Source organism: Rhinatrema bivittatum, chromosome 1 (assembly GCF_901001135.1).
Source record: "Rhinatrema bivittatum chromosome 1, aRhiBiv1.1, whole genome shotgun sequence".
In the NCBI taxonomy this organism is placed as follows: Eukaryota; Metazoa; Chordata; class Amphibia; order Gymnophiona; family Rhinatrematidae; genus Rhinatrema; species Rhinatrema bivittatum.
The window spans coordinates 230,768,610-230,792,613 of NC_042615.1; the positions used below are offsets into that span (position 1 = coordinate 230,768,610).

At 43.3% G+C, this 24,004-nt stretch overlaps 1 protein-coding gene across 1 annotated transcript in view; it reads right to left on the reverse strand.

Annotated features, from left to right (window-relative positions):
- The window catches only part of TACC3 (transforming acidic coiled-coil containing protein 3), a 177,825-nt gene that overhangs the window by 94,726 nt on the left and 59,095 nt on the right, over positions 1-24,004 (reverse strand). The window contains 5 exon segments of the mRNA XM_029592616.1: positions 7,047-7,152; positions 7,349-7,482; positions 7,603-7,661; positions 7,934-8,105; positions 14,485-14,557. Coding sequence (XP_029448476.1) covers positions 7,047-7,152; positions 7,349-7,482; positions 7,603-7,661; positions 7,934-8,105; positions 14,485-14,557 — 544 coding nt within the window.

Sequence of the window (24,004 nt, forward strand, 5' to 3'; positions counted from 1 at the left end):
GGAGGTGATTGCTTTTTGGCTTGAGGTGGAGAAGCCTCAGACAAGAAATCTTCTGAGGAATGTTCAGATTCTGAGTCTGACCAAGTATCTGATGTTGGAATATGATACTGAGGAGGTTCCGGCCTTTGAGGTGGAGGAACTCCTGAAGGTCCTTGTAGGGGATCTTGAGGATCCGGTGAATACTCTCTATCCTCTTCTTCTTGACCAGGTGCTATGGGCAATGAGGCTAGAAGGTCTTGATACCTCTTAGTGAGGATGTTATGTAATTGTGCTTCAGAAGTAGAAGTGTCAGGAGCTGTAAATGAAGAGTGTCTAAATTTTCCCGATGACTTTTGACCTGAAGTTGTCTTTCTTGGCACAGGTGCTTTAGTTGGTGCCATTGTGTAAAGAGACATCGATTGTGCAGTGGGTGGAATCGATGAGGTATGGAAGGTGAACATCGATATTGGAATCATCGATGAAATTGGCCTAGAAGTCATCGTGGGTATCGAACTCTGTGAAGTCATCGAAGAAGTCATCAGCGGAATCGATGAAGTCATCGCTGGCATCGGCGTATATGCCGGCATCGAGTGCAGTGTCGGCATTGTCGGCGGAGTCGCCGGCATCGGCTGTGAAGCCTGTATCGAAGTTAAGGACATCGGCGATTCTTCCCACATCGACACGATGGTCGGCATAGACACGGTAGTCGGCATCGGCGATGACGCCGGTATTTGATGTTGCAGGGCATCGGTGACTATCTGTTTGATTAAAGCAGTCAAGTCAGTAATCGATGTCGATGGTATCGATTCCGGAACAGATGTCACGGAAGCAGATGAAATCTTTTGCTTCTTAGGGATCGGTTCCCCCCGGCGGCAGAAGCCGGGGGGAACCGATGCCGTCGGTGTTTATGTTTTGAACGTGACTCAGATACCGACCTTGTCGATGATGCGGAGGATGTTGGAGAGGAGGCATCCTCCGAACCCTCCGGAAGTCTTTTCTTGATTAGTATCTTCTTTGTGAGGCCTACCGGCGACGATTTTGTGGAAGTCGTCGGAGACGGTCCTGCTTGAATCTGAAAAAGTTGTGCCATTTTTTCTTGGCAGAGTTTCCTGCCTTTTGCCGTCATTTCCTGGCATTTTGAACAGGCCGCGATGTCATGGTCTCCACCAAGGCACCGAACGCATTCGGCATGCGGGTCCCGTTATGGACATTGTTCGGTTGCAGGCCGGGCACTTTTTGAAGCCTGAAGTCTTTTCCGTCGACATCCGTCGATGAAAAATAGGTATTTTCTTTAGCGAAAAATATATTCTTTGCCACCAGCCGGTGACAAAGCGAATGAGACCCGTAAAGGGCAAATTTTATTCTAATTTTTTTCTAGTTGTGAGGAGAACCTCACAGGGCTCCTGTGAACCGCGATGTTGTTAGCAGCGCGGAAAAAAGAAGACTGAAGTGAGACCCCTGTGGCAGGGAATATCATGGCATGCCGGGCATGCTCAGTAGCCCCAGGCTGCCAGTTAAAAGCTTCTAGAAACTTTGCCAGAAGTTTTCCCGCATTAGGGCTCCGTGAATGACGTCACCCATATGTGAGGACTAGCATCCTGCTTGTCCTGGGATAACAATTACTATCTTAGCACTGGATCCAGAGGGTATAGGCCTTCCAAAAATCAGACCCTCCTTTGAAAATAGCCTCTGGGGCGCACCAGTCAAGATCAATTAATTCTTGGATGGCCTCCATCACTAGGAAAAAAAAAAGGCTTTACGCAAGAAAACCAAAATGGGATCTCTTTGGCTCAGACATGGAATCTACCCCAGGAAATCCAAGCAATTTTCAGGGTCTGGGAAATCAGAGCTGGCAGTTCATCTCTATGAAAGAACCGCAACATAGTTCCATACAGTTCTAATCCAGGGGATTTTCACCATCAAGAGAGGCAGGATCAGCATTATCCCTGCCGTCCGGATTTCCATCCAGAGGACCTGCTGCCCTCCAAGAGTACTCTGGTCCCCAACAAAAAATCCAGGCAAGGTTTTCCCCTGTGCCTCTACTCTAGGACATTTATTTATTTATTTATTTTAGATTTTTATATACCGGTGTTCCTGTATTAAAATACAGATCACATCGGTTTACATTGAAACATAAAAATTATGCCAAGAGGCAGTACATATAACAAGGTTATAGAACTTGGAAAACAGATTCGAATAATAACACTGATAAAGTTGTAAAGTCTCTGAGAAATCAAATCATAAAATAAGGCGTAATTGTCTAAGATAAATGTGATCTGCAAAAGGGATTGCGATGGTGAGAAAATCTTGATAGCTGGAGGTAAAAAATAATCAAAGTTCTGGAAAAGCTTGGCTAAAGAGCCAGGTTTTAATTTTCTTTTTGAAGGAAGCGAAGCAGATCTCAAGGCGGATGTCTGGTGGGAGCATGTTCCATTGGACAGGTCCTGCTAAAGAAATGGTACGTTTCTGATGTAAGGATATTGTTGAAGGAACATAGAGTGTGCCTTTATAAGCTCCTCTGATAGGTCTAGTTGAAGAGTGAAAACGTAGTTGGGTGCTTAAGTGGAGTGGGGATATGTTGTAAATAGATTTATGAATTGCTGTGTATACTTTATAGAGAATCCTTTGCTTAATAGGCAGCCAGTGGAGGAGTTTTAGTATGGGGGTTATGTGGTCTCTTTTATTCGTATTGGTAAGGATTCTAGCTACAGAGTTTTGAATCATCTGGAGGAGTTTGGTGGATGAAGTTGGTAGGCCAAAAAGGAGCGAGTTGCAATAGTCAATTTTTGTTAGTATAATGGCTTGTAGAACCATCCGAAAATCATTGAAGTGGAGAAGTGGTTTCAATTTTCTCAGGACAAGAAGTTTATAGAAACAGTCTTTAGTGGTGGTGCTTATAAATTTTTTGAAGTTAAGCTGATTATCTATCATGACGCCTAAATCACGTACATATGGTGAATGATTAATTGTAGGAGTGGTAGAATTGAGTGGGACAGCTGGGTATATTAGATTGTTATTAACGTCATGATTGATAATTAAGATCTCTGTTTTGTTGTTGTTGAGAATGAGGCTGAGACTGGATAGAAGATTATTGATTAGTTGCAAGCAATTATTCCAGTGAATCAAGGTTTTGTGAAGGGATTCTGAGATTGGGATGATTATTTGGATGACATCCGCGTAAATGTAGTGTGTTAGGTTTAGATTTTTAAGAAGTCGACAGAGAGGGAGAAGGTAAATGTTGAAAAGGGTTGGAGAGAGGGAGGAACCTTGAGGGACTCCTTGATTTGCTGGGACCGGGTGTGATTCTTTGTTGTTTATCTTTACCTTGAATTGTCTATTAACCAGGAAGGACTTGAACCAGCTGAGTACTGTTCCCTTAATGCCTATGTCTATCAGACCTTGTAATAAAGATGAATGGTTGACAGTGTCAAAGGCCGCAGAGAGATCTAAAAGAATAAGGAGGTGAGGTTGTTTTTTATCCATATTAGTTAGAATATTGTCGGTGAGAGAGATAAGTAGGGATTCAGTGCTTAACGATTTACGAAAACCGTACTGGGAAGGTGCAAGAATGTAGTTTTCTTCAAGGTACTCTGATAGTTGTCTATTGACTATCTTTTCCATAATTTTGGCAATCATTGGCAAATTGGCTATTGGGCGGAAGTTAGCTGGATCTGTGGCCGAAAGATTAGGTTTTTTAAGAAGAGGTTTAAGAATTGCTAGTTTAAGTTGGTCAGGAACTAGACCTTGGGAAAGAGAGCAATTAATGATATTGGCAATTGGCTTTGAAATGGTATTCCTTATAGCGATGAGGAAGTTGTTTGGAATTGTGTCTAAGGGATGAGAGGATGGTTTCATTTTCTTGAGAATATTTTCAGTCTCAAGAGCTGATGTGGTTTCGAAAGTTTCTAGAGTCGTATTTAGTTTGGGTGGAGTATTGGGTGGAGATGGAGGAGAAGAACTAGATGAAGAGAAAGAGACAGTCAATTTATCAATTTTTTCCTTGAAGTAATCAGCTAGTTCGGAGGCTTTGTTGAGAGCTTGATCATCTGGAATGGTGGGAGGGGATGGTTTAGTGAGGGCAGAAACGTAGGAGAAGAGTGCTTTCGAATCAAAGATGAAATGATGTATTTTTTTAGAGAAAAAATCTCTCTTTGTTTTAAGAATGTTGATCCTGTAGGCATTGAGAGTGGTTTTGTATACAGCTAATGTTGTGTGGGAAGGGTTTTTTCTCCATGTGTGTTCTTTATTTCTTAGTTCTTGTTTAAGAAGCTTCAGTTCAGTGGTGAACCAGGGTTTCCTGTTGTCAGGCGAAGGTTGTACTACTTTGGTGATTGAAGGACAGGTTAGATCAGCGATTTTATTGGTGATGTTGCACCATGAAGATATGGCTGTAGAAGCATTGGAGAGATCAAGTTGAGATAATTCATTAGAGAGATGGTTGCTGAGAAGGTCTGTGGAACAGGGTTTCCTGAATTGAATAGTGGTTTTTGGGAATGAAGTGGGAGGATGTTCTGTCCCATGTCCCTGACATGGGACAGAACCAAGGACTGCACCTGAAGAAAGGACTGCAACCCCTGGAAAAATTCTACCCATGAAAAAGTAGAAGCATCCAGATCAGGAGGGACTTGAGGCGTACTTCATTGAGCTACCTTCCCCTACCGAGGAACCAGTTTGGGGAGTTCCAAAATCAGGCACCCCACCTGATCTACCCAGACCCACATCCAGCTGGGAAGAACCAGGCTTAGTGAAATCAGAGGAAGACAAATCACCCTGAGCCTCCAAACAGCACTGGCACAAATCAGTGGGCAGTCCTGGCTGAGATGCCCGTACATAAGCATTGCAAAGAGAAAGACGCTTAGGCTTCTTAGCTCAGGCGCCATGATGGCTGACAATGCACTGAAAGAGGCGTACATCTAGGGTTTTTTTGTGGGGGTTTTTGTTTTGTTTTTTTTTTAGATAGGCGCTCAGCTAGGCACCTAGAAATTGTGTCCAATACTTAGGCACACACACATAGACGCTTAATTACCCAGGCGGCCAAAACTTAAGCGCAGAGAACACTTGCCCACATAAGTAAGGGTGCGGCCACTACATGCTGCTTAACGTGGGCACACAGCCTAAAAGGCTCCATTGGGCACCCAAAACCTGGGCACACAGTGAGATGCACATGCTGGAGCAACAACCCTTTAAAGGGGAGCTTAGGAAGCACGCGAAAAACTGTTGCGGCCTACCACATAGCGCACAGTGAAAAGCCTTCTAGCCAGGCCTAGCCTAAGGAGACTGCTCATATCCCTCAATCTCCCACAGGGTGAAACAAACATCAGACGAAACCCTGTACAACAAAAAACCTCCTACTAAGTCTTTTTTTTTTTTAAGCTTACCAGAGCTCAGCTGTACCTGGCTGAGCACAGAGTGACTCTGGCTGTGAGGGCATGGACTGTGACTGCTATGCTCGGCTTCCTGCACCCACTGCCTTTCAGCTGCTCAAGCAGCTAAGTCCACACCAGCAAAATCAGCTACCAGACCAAGGCACACATCTGAGGGACCATGGACATCACCTCAGAAATTCTCAACTGGGTGAGGGACCATTTGGTATCACCGCAGGAGAGGGGGCAAATTTTATCCTTAATTCTCCTTTATTTTAAAATGAAGCAATCCCCAGTGGGGAGATGCACATCCACCATCTGCTGGAGACTGAATACTGGTAGGCTGATGTAACTGCAGGGGTGTATATACTGTGGCATCAGTTTACTCAGTCTCCATCTGCTGTAGGAATGCATAACCCACTTGTTCTGGATTCATCTGACTGGATGCTAAGAAATATATGTTTATTTTAATTAGGTTTTTTTTGGGTTTTTTTTTAATTGCACAAAACTGCAAGAAAAGGAGTGAAGGTTAAATGTACTAGGATCCCCAGATGAAATGTTTATTTGTGGTTGGAATGAATTGGAAATTTGCACCCGTCTCCTGGAATGCACTGTGCTGTGCATCCAATTTGGGAAGGTTTAAAGGGTATGATAGGAAATGGGCAGAGTTCTTTCAGATGGGACCATGGACTTGACATGATAGATTACGCTACTGAGAAAATATGGCTGTGATTAATTGGATTTCATGGAACGTCTAGGGACTGAATAGCCCTAAAAAGAGGAAAAGAGAAAGGCTGAAGTTGAAGGCTAACCTTTTTTTTTTTTTTTTTGGATGGGGGTGGGGGAGAGAGGGCAGACAGGAAACATCTCTAGAAGAGCACTTAATTTATAGGATGGATAAGTTTCTCTGCCTCTTATAAAAAGAAGAAATAAAAGCTGGCAATCCTAATTTCTAAATATTGCCCCTTTACAGTTTCAAGTCAGCTGATTGATAACAATGGTATATATTTTAAATGGGGGTGTTTAATAGCCTCCAAGTTATCTACCCTTGTTATACGTAACTTCCGCTTCTAGTGAATTGTTCTTGTTTAAGTTATACCCTTTGTTACATGTAAACCGATCTGATATGAAATTTTTCATGAAGGTCGGTATAGAAAAGTGTTAAATAAATAAATATAGTAATTAAACTAGCGAACATGTGTGCGCCAAGTGATAACGTGGCTATCTTACCAATTCATAAACGATATGTGGAAGTACCAATCTGTTTAGCTGGAGATTTTAACTGTATTGTACTGCCCTACTGATAGAACAAAGGATAGACTATTGAATAAGTCTGGAGCAAGAGTACTGCATTTTCACTTAAAGGAAATAGGACTTGTAGATGCATGCTTTACATGAGGGAAAGACTACACCTTTTGGCTTATCTCCAGTATTGGTCAAGGATTCTTCAAGCCACTAAATTTGCAGTTAGAGGTGGGAGAAGAAATTGCATTTTGCCTTTGGTCTATTTGAAGGAACATAATTGGAGGAATACCTACAATAGGGAAAGGTCTTCTTTTACATTGTAGAATACAGCTAAAGCAGTTATGTTAGGGCAAATTCTCATTTTCAGCACTGACAAAACAGAAGCAAGCTAAACTTGATCAATTACATGTTGAATTAAAGAGGTTACAGAAAGGTATGTAGAAAAAGAGGTATGCTTACTGTGATGGTGAAAGTTCCTAATAGATCTAATCCTTTTGGTTTTTCTTCATTTTGAAGAGGCTCTACTGCATATACATTTTCACTTGCAAGCTTTAATAGCTCAGAACTATAGAACACAAAAATGTTAGTTAGCATAACTGATTTTATCGATTTATTTATAAAAATGTGTGGTCCACTGATCCAGTTTCAGCAGGGAACAATGAAACATACATAATCATAAGAGAAGACAAAAAATAGACAAAGCTTGTCCTGCCATTTCAACACTTGTTCTAAACAAAAAAAAAAAAAAATCCTACACATACCGGCTTTTAACAGGTATATTAGTCAGACAAACGCTGGTTTCCTTTACAGTAATAAGTGTTTTTTGGGGGCTCTCTCTCAGCAAAGGATCAAATTTCAAATAGAGAGACTGTTTTCTCAAAGCAGACTCCTTAAACTAGGAAGAAAAAAAGAAAAGAAAAAAAAGGAAAAGAAAAGAAGTCAGTTCCAAATAAATCCCTACAATTCAGCCTTATCACAAAAGGGTTAAAGACAGCTATACACACAGAGCACTTACTGAAGATGATCCAAATTGCTCCAGATAATCTATTTCTATTGGCTGATCAAACCCTTCAACTAGAGAGAAAAAAGAAAAGTAAACCTTTAGAAGCCAAATTTAAGTCATAGATGTTTTAATATACATTTTTAATTAAACTTCAAATTCCATTTGACAATTCTGATTATTTTTTGAAAATAGCTTATAGTAAAAATTGATATGGATTTACTTTACAATCTAATGTGTTACTATGGTTGAAAGAAGCTGTGTTTGAAGTTTAAATATGTACAGAACAAAGGCTATGAGCACCCTGCAGCAAGCAGTTGTAAGTTGTGAATAAATCAGGCCTTACATTCTATAGCAGGCTTGAAATCCATTTCAAGGAAAGATACATCAACTTCGTTATTTGAGGTCTGTTCCATTCCAGCTTTATCTTTAGCCAATTCATCCCGCAAGGATTTTCTGTCACTAACTAATGTCATGTCTTCACAGACTGAAGGATCAGATGGATTCACTTCTTTCCCCTTTATAAAAAAAAAAAAAAATAGGAAAGAAAAAAAAAAAACTAATTAAAACTGCAGTGCTGTACATAGCCTGCATTCCAACATTGAATATTAACCCACCAGTAATGGCTAGACAAGTTTTACATCAGGCTCATAAATCACAAGTCTCCGTAACTGCCATCTTCATTGGAAAGTCAGCAGTGTTTGACCAATGGAATAACCAGATCAAGTTTCACTGAAATCTGCACAAAACTACCAGATATACAGTACTGTAGTAGCAAGAAATAGGATAATGATACCCAGCAGTTTTATACAATTAAACAAAACCCAATAAGCAGTATATGCCCTGAATTTCTCAGGCTACATGTAGCCCTGACTGTCTCAGGATACTCCAGCAATTTTTCCCCATTGACAATTAAAATAGCTGTACTAGTCTTCAATATTTATTGCCTGTATATTTAGCCCTGGCATTCTTCCTGATTCGCCTCACCTGAACCCCTACAACTAAATAATCCTGGTATTTAATCAGAATATGGAAAACGAAAGAAAACAAAAATGTTAATTCTTTCTGCTGTTCCCTGCAATGTTTCAGCTTGCCAGCAAGGGTCTCTCCATCAGCAGAACAGTGACTGCAGGGACAATACACTGTCAAATCAGGAGCCAAAGTGCAACAGAAGGAGCCAATCGGGAGTAAAGTTGTCTGACTAAGCCCCAGCCAGGGCCTATTTTTTTGGAGCAAGAGAACAGAGACAGAAAAGGAAGCAGCCCTGGCTCCCAATGGAGCAGAAAGAGGAGAGCACTGTTAGGGCTGTTCAGCTTGGAGAAGAGACGCCTGAGGTATTTAAAATCATGAGAGGTCTAGAACGGGTTAATGTGAATCCGTTATTTACTCTTTCGGGTAATAAAAAGCCTAGGGGGCACTCCAAGAAGTTAGCAAGTAGCACATTTAAAACTAATCAAAGAAAATTCTTTCACTCAATGCACAATTAAACTCTGGAATTTGTTGCCAGAGGATGTGGTTAGTGCAGCTGGGTTTAAGAGAGGTTTGAATACGTTCCTGGAGAAGTCAATTAACTGCTATTAATCAAATTGACATAGGGAATAGCCTCTGCTGCTACTGGCATCAGTAGCATGGGATCTTTAGTGTTTGGGTACTTGCCAGGTTCTTGTAGCCTGGTGTGGCCACTGTTGGAAACAGGATGCTGGGCTTGATGGGCCCTTGGTCTGACCCAGTATGGCAATTTCTTATGTTCTTAGCACTGCTAGCCCAGCCTAAGGAGGGAAGAGAGACTAGAGTCTTATAGAGGGCATGTTGAGCCAGGGTTTGCGCCTGTGGAGCAAAGAGGTAATAGAGGCTGTTGATAGACAGCAGAAAGCAGAGTTGTTTATCTGTAACAGGTGTTCTCCTGGAACAGCAGAATATTAGTCCTCACACATGAGCGGCATCGGATGGAGCCCAGCACAGAAAACTTGTCAGTTTCTAGACAAATTCTCCTCCGTGCCAGTTTTTGGAGCAGATAGTACATCAGGAGGTACTGTTATCGGAGCTCTCCGCTCTCTTAACAGTCAGAGCAATCAAGCCTGTCCCACCAGGGCAAAGAGGGCATGGATTCTATTCTCGGTACTTCCTGATTCCAAAAGAGAACAGGGGGATTCAGTCCCATCCTAGACCTGAGGGCCTTGAACAAGTTTCTAAAAAAAGAAAAGTTCAAGATGGGCACCTCGATTCCCCTCATGCCAAAAGAATACTGGCTATGCTTACTTGATTTAAAGGCACATAACACTTACATTGAGATCTTTCCAGGTCACAGGAAGTATCTCAGTTTTGTAATGGGAAAACAGCACTTCAAAGTACAGAGTGATCCCGTTCAGGCTAGATTCGGCCCCACGTGTCTTTACAAAGTGTCTGCCCATGGTTGGGGGGCACACCTCTGCAGGCTGGAGTTCATGTTTTCACTTACTTGGATGATTGGCTGGTCAAGAGCATCTCTCAGGCAGGGGCAGATCAGTCCTTGCACATGACCATCTGAGTGCTGGAGTCACTAGGGTTTATCATCAGCTACCCGAAGGCCCATCTCAGCCAGTCACCTCAAATTGAACTTCATAGGAGCCCTGCTAGACATTGCTCAGGCGAAAGCTCATTGCTCAGGCCTGTCACCTTGGTGTTCATAGCGGTGGTGATTCAACAGAGCCAGCAGGTGTCAGCTCGGCACATGTTGAGGCTGTTGGGCCACATGGCCGCATCCGTCCATGGCACTCACTTGGCAAGTTTACACATGCAGAGCCCACTAGACCTTAAGGAAGCAGTAAAGCCAGGTCACCCAGGACTTTCAGGCTCACATCCACATCACTCCATCTCTCCAGGACTCTTTGTCCTAGTGGAGAGTTCTCGCGAATTTGGAGCAGCAAATATCTTTCCAAACTCCTCCTACCCCAATTGTCCTTACCACGGATACATCCATCCTGGGGTGGGGGTCCATGTAGACGGACTCCACTCCCAGGGTCTATGGTCTGCCCAGGAAGCAGAGTGTCAAATCAACTTCCTGGAGCTCCAGGCAAGCAGGTACGCTCTATGGACTTTCAGGGATCAGGCAGCCATCAAAATTGTCCTGATCCAAACAGACAACCAAATGGGAGGCACAGGGTCTTATCTCCTGTGTCAGGAAGCAGTCCAAATCTGGTCCTGGGCTCTGTCCCACAGATTGGTGCTCCGAGCAATGTATCTGGCCGGAATGGAGAACGTAATAGGTAACAGACTGAATAGGGCCTTCAGACTACCAGTGGTTGCTGGACCAGGGTGTAGCGAACTGATCTTCTGCCTCTGGGGAAATCTCGATGTGGACTTGTTCACGCCCCCTGCAACAGGAAGGTGACAGTTCTCCTCACTGTACAGGTCAGACAGCAAACCAACCTCTGACGCCTTTGCTCACTATTGGGGCAAATGTCTTCTGTACGCGTATCCTTTTATTCCTCTAGTTACAAAGACTCTCCTGAAGCTTCAAGAGGACGGATGAACTATGATCCTCATAGCTCTTTATTGGCTGAGACAAGTTTGGTTTCCACTCCTTCTGGAATTGTCCTTCCGGAAAACAATCAGTCTGGGGACTTCCCAGATCTCATCACACAGATTAGGGCAGGCTCTGGCATCCCAAACTCCAGGCCCCATCACTCACCGCCTCGATGTTGAGGCTGATTCTGCAGTCGCTTGATCTTTCCAAGGTTGTCTTGGGTCCTGATAGCTTCTAGAAAGCATTCCACTAGAAAGTCCTATGGACTGAAGTGGAGGTGGTTTTCTGTGAGGTGTGAGAAGAAGGCCCTAGATCTGTTCTCCTGCCCCACTCAAAAACTGCTTGATTACCTTCTGCACCTATCAGAGGCTAGCTTGAAAACCAACTCCATTAGGGTGCATCTAAGTGCAACTGGTACATACCACCAGGTATAGATAGTACGCCCATCAATTGCAAGCAGGGTCAGCGAGCTCCAGGCTTTAGTGACTTATCCATACCATCTGTATCCCTATCCAGAGGTTCTGTTGCCGCTTTGAGTGCTCCGGTGCTTAACAAAGTCCAGGAAAGGTTCCCTATGTGTGCCTCTGCCCAAGCAGCATGGGACAGGACCAAGGACTAGGACTGCACCTGAAGAAAGGATTGCAACCCCTGGAAAATAAATCTACCCAATGAGAAGATAAAGGAATCCTGTCACATGGTAAGGGCGATGGGCCATCGGCAACATTTTGATTACTGGCAGCAGACGGCCCGAGAGCGGGAGATCGCTCCCGGGACCCCCACTGGACCACCAGGGAATTTTGGCAAGTTTTTTTTTTTTTTTTTGGGGGGGGGGGGGGGTGTTTCAATGAATTGAGTTTTTTGTTTTGGTTTTTTTTTTTAACCACCCCCCCCCCCATCTGCCCCTCCCCCCCAGGGACTTTCGGTAAGTCTTTGGGGGGGGGGGGCAAGTCTTGGGATGCAATCGCACGTCCACCTATAACTAGAGCTTATTTTCATGGTAAGTGCTTATTATCAGGGAAACATGGTACTTGTATCCTGGATTGACCACTTTTGGTAATGGATGCTGAGCTTGACGGATCCTCAGTCTGATGCAGTACAGCAACTTATGTTCTTACAGAGTCTAATTTATTCCTTCTCTTCTCAACACTGCCGCCATGACCACCATAATCTTGGAAAATGTTCCTGGTGTGGTGGCTATGCCAAAGGGCGACCCAGTACGGTAAAAACTTAGGAAGCACTGGTGTACTTGATGAATTGGAATAAGTAGGTAGGCCTCTGATAGGTCCAGGGAGGTTAGGAACTCTCCCGGTTGTACGGCCATTATCACAGCGCATAAGGTTTCCATGCAAAAATAACTCACCCATAGGTGACTTGACACTGCGGTCCAGGATGAGGTGAAAGGAACCTTCCTTCTTGGGTACGATGAAATAGATGAAACACCCCCCCGTATTTTGCTAGGATATAGGTACTGGGATTACAGCTCTCATCCTGAGGAGCTTTAAGAGTATTCTCCACTGCCTACTTTTTGTGCTGGGAGTGGCAAGGAGACATCATGAATATGTCCGGAGGAGTGCTGGGAAATTCCAGCACATATCCTTGTATGACTTCCAGCACCCACTGTCCAGAGTGATTTCTATCCACCTTTGGCAAAAGACAGTCAACCCCCTATCTCAGGGGTGGGCAATTCCTGTCCTCGAGGGCTGCAAACTAGTCTGGTTTTCAGGATATCCTTAATGAATATGCATGAGAGAGACCTGCATACACACTGCCTCAGTTGTATGCAAATCTATTTCATGCATATTCATTAGGGGTATCCTGAAAACCCGACTGGTTTGCAGCCCTCGAGGACCAGAATTGCCCAACCCTGCCCTTTCTCCTCATTCCAAAGATGGGTTAACAAAATTTCATTGGGAGGTTCAAGACTATCCTGAACCCGAACCTGCCCCTCCTTAGGCTGTCGACTATGAAAGGACTGATTTATTCCAAAGGGCCAAGACCTCTGAAATCTCTAGTTTCTGTAGGAGCGGAAACACCGAGAGCCCCTCACAGGAGAGGGACGCTGCAACTGCTTTCTCTTATCCTCCAGTAGCCGGCCATTTTTTCCCCCCCAATTCATTTCCGAATAGGAGAGATCCTTTAAAGGGCATCTTTGTAAGCTTGGCTTTGGAAGTTGCATCAGCTGACCAATTCCGCAGCCATAGCTGTCTTCTGGCTACCATTGAGGTCACTCTGGCTGAAGTACAGACTAAATCCCAGCCCAAATTTGCTAAAAAAAAAAAAAAAAAAAAAAAAAAAGGTGGCAGTTGGTTCCATAGCCACTCTGGGGTTCACCCCAGAGTCATCCACCTCCTGACAGTGAAGTAGGCACGAACGCATAGACACAGTCACAGACCCCAGGCATAGATGGAGGATAGGCACTCCTCGTTGCAGGGTCACCTTCAAGGTCGTCACGGCATGAGCCAGTACTGTTCATTGAAGTTGACCGGTGCCCATGCTTTCTCTGCTTTCCTCTGTGCTCGGGCCAGTCTTTCCCCAGTGCAGACGTCAAGTAACCTGATGTCCTCGACCTGGAAGAAACCAGCAGGGCCGGTACCCAGTGCCCCTATCCGCTGGCAGCATCGACAGAACCAAAGGCCCCAATGTCAATGGCTCAGTGTCCATCGGTGCAGATGCCACCACCGATGGCTCAGACTCTCAACCCAAAGACCTTCTCCATTTTATAGAGTCACAAGTGCCACGTCCCTTAGGGGTCATCTGGGCACACAAGCGGCAACCCTGGACATCATGTGATGCTCCTAATCAGAGGACACACCTCATGGGGGTCCGTGATGGTCATTGTCCTTGGACACTGAAGGAACAGACAAACCAGAGGCAGCCATCATGAACAAAAAGGGGAAAAATGGAGACACTTTACTAAAAGCAATAGACGCCGACTGGCATCGAGGCACTGCCGCCACGGGGAGGGTGGAGGGGCGGGGAACGAAAGCGAAAATAAACTTGCCAAACTGCCAGCTTCGATGGAACACGGAAAAAACAAAAGAAAATCAATCTGTGAAAGTTTTTCAAGGCAATTTATTGAAGGAAAGCCAAGAGCTCACTTAACCGTGAGGTGAAAGCTCTGTGGAAAAAAAGAAAACTGAAGAGGGACTCCACTTGGACTCGTGGTTTAGAGCATGCTCAGTGTGCAGTGTCAAAATTCTAAAAATTTTGACACAAGTTTCCCGTGCCAGGCTCCATCCAATGTCATCACCCATGTGTAAGGACTATCAATCCTGCTTCTCCTAGGAGAAACCCTTATAGATAGAGCAGCACTGAGAAAGTCTTAGAGGCTGACAAGTATTCCTAGAAGCTACAAGGCATGCCAGCTAGGTTTCATGGGAAGATGCACATACCATATTAAGTTCTTTGGTCGCTTGTCCTGGTGAATCTACAGGTTTGTCGTCAACTGCGTTCACTTGGATTTCCCTATAGAAAAATATGCAACACAAAAGTCAGTGGAGAACAGGTAGTGTTTTTAGAAAAAAGCTATTTACCTTTGAACACAGACAGATCCAGGGATTTATAACTTGCTGTACCAAATACTTCACAATCCAAGGGCTTTTCATTACCCAGCATAATACTCTTGAAGCACCAAAGAGAGTAAGTACTGCAGTCTCACAAATGACCCAGCTCTTTCGAAGTGAATTAGAAAAGTTACTCATTTCACAAATATATAATCAATTTCACAGGACACTCAAAAACTCAATAGGATTTATGTATTTTCTAAGAATGACTCTCAACAGCAGCTAGTTTGAAGAAAAATAGCAAAAATGTTGCTCAAATTGACTAACAGCAAAATGCAATGCAATAATAGTACCTCCAAACCACCCATATTTCAATGAAATAGTCTATTCGAAGTGGAAGGGAAAATGTCTTTTTTTTATTATTATTATTATTTCACTCAGGGTAAATAGTCCTGTCTCAAAGCTACTCTACAAACCTCCTGTCATCAGAAGATATGTATTGAGTAGTAAGGGAACGCAGGTCACATGACCAGCTCCTAACTTTCAAAGCAGATTCAGACAACCTGTTAACCAAAAGGGCAATTCATCGCAACCAACAGCAAGTTTCTCCATATGGATCACATAGATCAGTGTTTCTCAACCATCAGCCTGTAGATAGTCATTGGTCCAAGCAGCATTTCTACTGGTCAACAGACTGCAAGAAGCAAGACTTGAACTGCACCCTGCACCACTGCCAAAGACTTTTCCTATTCTCTCCCAGTTTCAGTCAATGTTGAAACCCCATCTCTGGGAGGGAAGCAGCTATAGCTTAATATTAATGAACTGGCTTGAAGCCTGCTTCCTGTTCAGGAGTCAGGAGTGGGTGGGACCTGAGAGCTAAACAGACTCCGTCTCAAGCCACCTCATTAACCTTCAGCTACTCCCCTCAGAAATCAGTCTTGGGACTTCCCCCAACTGGGGGAAAAATCCATAGGGCAGGGGTATTAACTGTAGTAGTGTTGCTGGGTGGCAAAAGGGAAGAGGGAGGTACTGCAGGGAAAGGTAATTATTTTGTCTTTTCTGGACAGCAATACTATCAGATTGGGAGAGAGCTTTGTTTTCTGAAACTAAGCTCCCATTAAAATAATTTCCTTAAACTCGCAAGTTACTTGCAGGGTTGATCCATTAAATTTAAGACCAGGTAGGATGAAGTATATCCACTTTCCTCCTCCCCATCCCCAGCTTTTAAATATTCTGGGAAATTCACCCATGCTACTCATCAGCAGTGCAATTGGTCCCTATAATTTACAGTAGATAACCTTTTATATGCCAGGAATTGGCTGAGAAACGGACTAGCTATAGAAGAGAACGGGTTTGAACTTTGGCACAGAGTACTCAGTCTGAAAAAGGTGACTTCTTGATTAGATGCTTCTAATATTGACATCTACATAAAATGTCATTCAATTCAAATTTTGCTGTGTGATAGAACAGTCCATTTGATCATTTTATATAAATTATATAAGCCAAAAGTTTATGCAAAAACTGATTTTCAACTGTTCATGCTTTATTCAAATTAGGAAGTTCGAATGCTCTTTTCACAAGTATTTTATGAGGGAATACATTAACCTAATTACTTAGATTCATAATACCAGATGGGGCTAAGGAGAAACAGCTGTCAAACAAAGGGACTTCAGTTTAAAGCACAACCAATTAAAATTAATGCTCATGAAAACTGCTGAATTAACATGGAAAACTGTAGTCATCCTTTCATCCAACAATTGTTCAATTGCTAGACAAGTTTCCCTGCAATATCCTGGCAATAATGTGCTTCAACCTATTCTGAAGCTACCAATAAGAGGAATTCAGTCTCCAGACTCATTTGACGACACTAGATATTGTGCTTTCTACCATGAATGGCCTTGATGTGGGTTAAAATATATAAATTTAATTCTGTTGTAAGTTAGCTATACAAATAGTGTCAGATTCATAGTTGCCATTTTCACAGCCTAATAGGAATGCAGTGGTGGATAGGTAGTTGGCCTTGTTTAAGTTAGGTCAGTGGACAGAAGGTTTCTGCAAGGAAGGCCTAACTAAAAAGCCATTTTTCTAAAGGAAAGGGTAGCTGGACGCAAGCCTTAGGGTTTGTGGTAGCATGTTCCAGGTTTTTTGGTACATAACAGCTGAAGACCTGAAGTCTGGTGCAGTTTAGTCTGGTAGAGACAGGTTAGAAAGAAGGGCCAACTGGGCCACTGTGTAAGTGCATGGGGCATGCACTTACAGAGAAGTTGCAAGACATATTCTGCAGACGTTAACTCCCCTGACAACAGGGACAATAACTTTTAAACGAGCGTGCATGCTCTCTGGCACGTGCATCAGTATACGCCCAAATATGCAGCCATTTTATAACTTGCACATGTATGTGCGTGCATCTTATAAAATAGCCTGACTGTGCACATGGGCATGCCCAAATTTAAGTGAAATTTAAGTGCGTAAATCCCACTTCCACTGTGTAAGTCAGGGAATTTTAAAAGAGGCGCACATCCATGCCATTGCCAGTTTCACCAGTTCATCAACCAATTCACCCAGTTAATAGCTGTCTTCCAAGCCCCCTTGGATTGATAGCCTGCACTCCCCCCAGTTATACCCAGATTCTTTCATCCCTAAGAAAAGACTTATTTTTAAACTTATACCTCATGCCTAGCACAAATAAACTTACATGGCAAGAGAACTAGGTGCACGCCCAGCCGCATAAGTATTTATGCTCACATCGCTTGGCCACGTCCTGAAACACCCATGTACTGCCTCTTTTTGAAAATGTGCGCACAGCAGGGAATAGAACGCATCTGGGCGACTTTTAAAATTCTCCTCTAAGCAGAATGTGAGTTTTATCCTGCTTTCTGCTGAAAGCCAGCATAATATATATTTTATGTGGTCTGCTGCTTTGGCTGTAAACTGGAGGTGGTTCATATGGTATTGTGAGATGCTGTTGAATAAGGAATTTCAATAGTCTATTTGTGTTGGTGAATAGTGCACAAATCACTGAGGCCAGACTGTTTACCAAAATAGTTGTACAGTTGGTGAATCTGGCACAGATGCATGAATGAGGTCCTTACCACCTTGGTAATGTGTATTTCCATGCTGAGGGTTTGTTTGTTTGTTTTTTTAAACAATTTATTAGCATTTTACACAGAAAGAAAACATGCATGCCATACAAGGATATCGGTTGTAACATAACCTTTCCGTATTTCCCCCCTCCCCTTCCTGTCCCCCATCCTCACTCTATGCATAGCATAACCTCTGTCTAACATCCAAAAGAGTTGATATTCAGGCATAAGAAGTACAATGAAAGAAACTATCCTTCCTTTCTATAAAGATCCCTAAAAGGATACTAGGTCTATAGATGACCTCCCCCTCTATCAGGGGAAATTGTCTCATATTTACTTATTTATATACCAACATTCAAGACGGTGGTCCCATCATGCTGGTTCACAAGAAACAGGGGTGTAATTATAATAAACTTTACCATTTAAACAATAGTGCAGAAAAGCACTATTGTTTAAATAAGCACTTACAAAACACTTACAAAAACACTTACAAAACACTTACTTATAAGCACTTACAAAACAGCTATGGTTGACTATGTGCACAACCCTACTCATGAGTCTCCCGCCATTTTAAATACAAGTCCCAAGTAGAGTGGAAACATTTAAGTGTGATGCTTTTCCGCTGTCATCTTGTTCAATGTACATACATTGTCTAGTCTTTTGAGGACTCTTGCCAAAGTGGGAGCAGATGACTGTTTCCAAGGTTTAGCAATCTCTAGCCTGGTGGCTATACATGCTTGTGTGATGAAAGTGGTTGCACATAATGGGACACCATCAACTGGTCTGTTCAAGAGGGCATTTGCCATCTGCAAATGTACTGGAGTGGCCAGAATTGTCGATATGACACATTCAACTTGTTTCCACAACGTAGATACCCATTCACCTGCCCACCATATATGCTCAAACGTTCCTAAGGATGAACATTCTCTCCAGCACTTCCCATCTGAATGTGGCATTTTCATTAACTTGGCGGGAGACAAATACTACTTATAAAGCATTTTATAGCTATTTTCAATCAGAGAAGAAGAGCAAGTTTGCTTACCATAAACTGTGTTTTCCGTAGATAGCAGATGAATTAGCCATGCTGTCTGGGTACGTCTTCCGTGCCACTAAGTGGCGGAGCTCTCTAAGTATAGCAAAGTCTTTCAGCCGGGAACTCCCTCTTATATCCTCTCTGATTCACCTCAGGCTCCTCAGTCAGTAATAAAGCAAGTGCAGGTGATACTGGAACTGTTCGGGGAGGCGGGTGGGTCAGCATGGCTAATTCATCTGCAATTTACGGAAAGCAAAATTGCTTACCTTGCAATAGGTGTTATCCCAGGACAGCACGATGTAGTCCTCACATATGGGTGACGTCACTGACGGAGCCCTATTGTGGGAAAACTGTCAAAGTTTCTAGAAACTTTTGACTGGCCCCGTGAGGCCACTGAGCATGCCCAGCATGCCATGATATTCTCTGCCACAGGGGTCTCTCTCTTCAGTCTCGTATGTAGCAAAAAGCTTTAGCAAAAATAAAATAAAAGGTATGAGACCCAACTCCGCGGGGTGGCGGATAGATTTCGTGAGGACTACATCCTGCTGTCCAGGGATAACACCTATTACAAGGTAAGCAATTTTGCTTTATCCCAGGACAAGCAGGATGCTAGTCCTCACATATGGGTGATTAGCAAGCTAGAGGCTGAGTCATTTTGTAGTGAAGCAATAGTGAAGTACTGTTGGTGAAAATGAGGCAGCTGAAGATCACAGCAGGATGGATGTAGAAGGAGTTGGGATTAAACTGGAAACAAGTTCTTTAAGACACATTGTCCATAGGCTGAATCTTGTCGTCCTTTGTCCAAACAGTAATGAGCTGCAAATGTGTGTAGAGAACTCCATGTTGCTGCTTTACGTATGTCAAGGATTGGCACTGAACGATAGTGTGCTACTGAGGTTGACATTGCCCTTACTGAATGTGCCTTTACTCACCCTTGGAGAGGAAGGCCTGATTTTTCATAGCAAAACTGTATGCAATGTGGAAAGAGTATGTTTTCCCACTGCTTTTCCAGGTTTGTTTGGATCATAAGATACAAAGAGTTGAGCGCACGTTTACAGTCCAAGGTATGTAAAGCCCGTTCTCCTTGGTGATAATGAGGCCTTGAAAGAATGTGGTTAAAACTATGGTTTGGCTCAAGTGGAATTCTGTAACTATTTTGGGAAGGAATTTTGTATGTATACGGAGAACCACTCTGTCATGTAAGAACTTTGTGTAGGACAAGTACGTGACAAGTGCTTGTAACTCACTAAACCCTTCTAGCCGATGTAATGGCTATGAGGAAAATAGTCTTCCATGTGAGAAATTTGAGATCACAGGAATTCATGGGTTCGAAAGGAGAGCGCATGAGCCTTGTTAAAACCAAATTCAGGTCCCATTCTGTGACAGGTGGCCGAATTGGTGGTTTAAGTTGAGTTAAACCTCTCATAAACCTACTGACAAGAGGTTGTATGGATATTGCTGCATCTCCCATCTTATGGTAAGCTGAGATTGCACTTAAGTGTACTTTTACAGATGAAGTCTGGAGACCAGATTCTGAAAGATGGTATAAGTAGTCTAATAGAGAAGTAGTGGGGCAGGTAAAAGGATCTATACTCTTTTGCCTGCACCACAAACTAAACCTTTTCCATTTGGAGGAATAGTTCTTTCGTGTGGAAGGTTTACATGAAGCTATAAGCACTTGAGATACATTAGTTGAAAGACTGAATGGTTGTAAGATCAAGCTTTCAACAACCATGCTGTCAGGGATAGGGAATAGAGGTTGGATTGGCGCAACCGACCGTGATCCTGAGTTATGAGAGTGGGAGCTACTCCCAGACGAATTGGATCCCTAGCTGAGAGGTCTAGAAGTGAGGGAAACCATACTTGTCAAGGCCAATACGGGGCTATGAGTATCATGGACCCCTTGTCCTGTTGAAGCTTCACTAGAGTTTTGATTATGAGCGGTATTGGAGGATACGTGTATAGTAAGCCTGAGTTCCAAGGGCGAGCAAAGGCGTCCTTGGCTGGCTGGTTTTTCTGTTTGTGTAGGGAACAGAATCTGTCCACTTTGGGATTCAGGTGTGATACAAAGAGGTCTATTGTTGGTTGACCTCCAATGCTGAAAGATCCTGGTCACTACTGAGGGATCAAGGGACCATTCATGTGGTTGGAATTGCTGAGTCAATCCACTAGCACATTTTGAATGCCTGCCAGGTAAGTGGCCCGGAGAAACTGAGTGTGCTAGGGCCCAGTCCCAAATCCGTGCAGCTTCTTGACAAAGAAGATACAAGCCCATACCTCCCTGTTTGTTGATGTACCACATGGCTACTGTGTTGTCCGTTTGGATGAGAACAGTCTTGTGTGAAAGGCAGTCCTTGAATGCATGCAGCGCATAACGTATAGCTCGAAGTTCCAGAAAATTTGAAAAGTTGCTTCGAGCTTTGTCCAAGTACCCTGGGTCTGGAAATTTGTATGTGAGCTCCCCAACCCAAGGTGGATGCATCTGTAGTTAAAGTTATCTGTGGGACTGGTTGCTGGAAGGGTAGGCCCTTGCGCAAGTTGTCCTTGCTCGCCCACCATAGTAGAGATGAACGAAGCTGGTGGGTGACTTGGATTGGAGAATGTAGTGGTTGAATGGCTTGGATCCATTGTGATCTTAGAGTCCACTGAGTTACTCTCATGGCTAATCGTGCCATAGGAGTGACATGAACCGTGGAGGTCATGTGGCCTAGTAAGGTTAGAAACTGATGAGCTGTCGCTTGTTTCTGTGAGTAAATTGAGCTTGCCCAGAGGGAAAGTGTGTTTGCCCGATCCTCAGGTAGAAAGGCTTTTGATAGGATAGTGTTAAAGTCTGCACTTATGAATTGAAGTAGGTGAGACTGAGTGACATGGGATTTTTGATAGTTTATGAGAAAACCCATGGAGTGAAGTAGAGAAATTGTTCGACTGAGAGAAGTGACTTCTGATGAGCCAGTCGTCTAAATATGGAAATACATGGACACTTTCCTTGTGCAAGTGACCTGCAATTACTGCCAGACATTTTGTGAATACTGTGGGAGCAGAGGCAAGTCCAAATGGCAGAACTCTGTATTGGAAATGTTGATGACCGACCATGAAGCGTAGATATTTGCGGTGAGGAGGGAATATTGGAATGTGAGCGTAAGCGTCTTGAAGATCCAGAGAACAAAGCCAATCTCCTGTTTGAAGAAGTGGAAGCATGGTGCCTAGAGAAACCATCCTGAACTTTTCTTTCAGAAATTTGTTGAGATTTCTGAGATCTAGGATGGGATGTAGGCCTCCGGTTTTCTTTGGAATGAGAAAATAACAGGAGTAGAATCCTCTGCCCTGCTGAGTCCGGGGCACCAGCCGTATAGCTGTGGCTCTCAGGAGGGTGGATAATTCTGCTTGTAGAGGAATTATGTGAGATTAGTTCTGCAGATATTTATTTATTTATGTAATTTTATATACCGGCAACCGTTTGCACATCGTGCCGGTTTACAAGTAACTTACAAACAGAAGATATATAGGCATAGCCTTTACAGAGAACGGTAAAGATATGATCTCAGCGGAGATTCTAGTGGAATTGAGAGGAAACTGTAACCTCGAGCTACTATGGAAAGCACCCATTGGTCTGTTATTTTTATCCAATGGTTGTAAAAATAGGATATTCGGCCTCCTACTGGTAGATGTGCTCGAGGGTTGAGGAGATGGATTTGTTCCCTGGTCTGCGTTTCAAAAGCCAGCAGCAGGACCTGTCTGTGGTGGAGGCTGAGGGCGAGCAGTTCTTGGTTGTCTGGCCTGGGAACATTGTTGCAGCCTAGTGGATCTGCCCCCTTGATGCTGGAGGGTAGTAACGTCGTCTGTAGTATGGGCGTCTGGCGGGGACGAGGAGATGGCTGTGCAGAGGGTTCCTGTGGAACTTGTGACAGTTAAGAATCTGGCAAGTACCCAAAAACTAAGTCTATTCCATGTTACCATTGCTAATGGCAGTGGCTATTCTCTAAGTGAACTTAATAGCAGGTAATGGACTTCTCCTCCAAGAACTTATTCAATCCTTTTTTAAACACAGCTATACTAACTGCACTAACCACATCCTCTGGCAACAAATTCCAGAGTTTCATTGTGCGTTGAGTAAAAAAGAACTTTCTCTGATTAGTTTTAAATGTGCCCCATGCTAACTTCATGGAGTGCCCCCTAGTCTTTCTACTATCCGAAAGAGTAAATAACCGATTCACATCTACCCGTTCTAGACCTCTCATGATTTTAAACGCCTCAGTAGTCTCTTCTCCAAGCTGAAAAGTCCTAACCTCTTTAGTCTTTCCTCATAGGGGAGCTGTTCCATTCCCCTTATTTTGGTAGCCCTTCTCTGTACCTTCTCCATCGCAATTATATCTTTTTTGAGATGCGGCGACCAGAATTGTACACAGTATTCAAGGTGCGGTCTCACCATGGAGCGATACAGAGGCATTATGACATTTTCCGTTTTATTCACCAATCCCTTTCTAATAATTCCCAACATTCTGTTTGCTTTTTTGACTGCCGCAGCACACTGTACCGACGATTTCAATGTATTATCCACTATGACACCTAGATCTCTTTCTTGGGTTGTAGCACCTAATATGGAACCCAACATTGTGTAATTATAGCATGGGTTATTTTTCCCTATATGCATCACCTTGCACTTATCCACATTAAATTTCATCTGCCATTTGGATGCCCAATTTTCCAGTCTCACAAGGTCTTCCTGCAATTTATCACAATCTGCTTGTGATTTAACTACTCTGAACAATTTTGTGTCATCTGCAAATTTGATTATCTCACTCGTCGTATTTCTTTCCAGATCATTTATAAATATATTGAAAAGTAAGGGTCCCAATACAGATCCCTGAGGCATTCCACTGTCCACTCCCTTCCACTGAGAAAATTGCCCATTTAATCCTACTCTGTTTCCTGTCTTTTAGCCAGTTTGTAATCCACGAAAGGACATCGCCACCTATCCCATGACTTTTTACTTTTCCTAGAAGCCTCTCATGAGGAACTTTGTCAAACGCCTTCTGAAAATCCAAGTATACTATATCTACCAGTTCACCTTTATCCACATGTTTATTAACTCCTTCAAAAAAGTGAAGCAGATTTGTGAGGCAAGACATGTCCTGGATAAAGCCATGCTGACTTTGTTCCATTAAACCATGTCTTTCTATATGTTCTGTGATTTTGATGTTTAGAACACTTTCCACTATTTTTCCTGGCACTGAAGTCAGGCTAACCGGTCTGTAGTTTCCCAGATCGCCCCTGGAGCCCTTTTTAAATATTG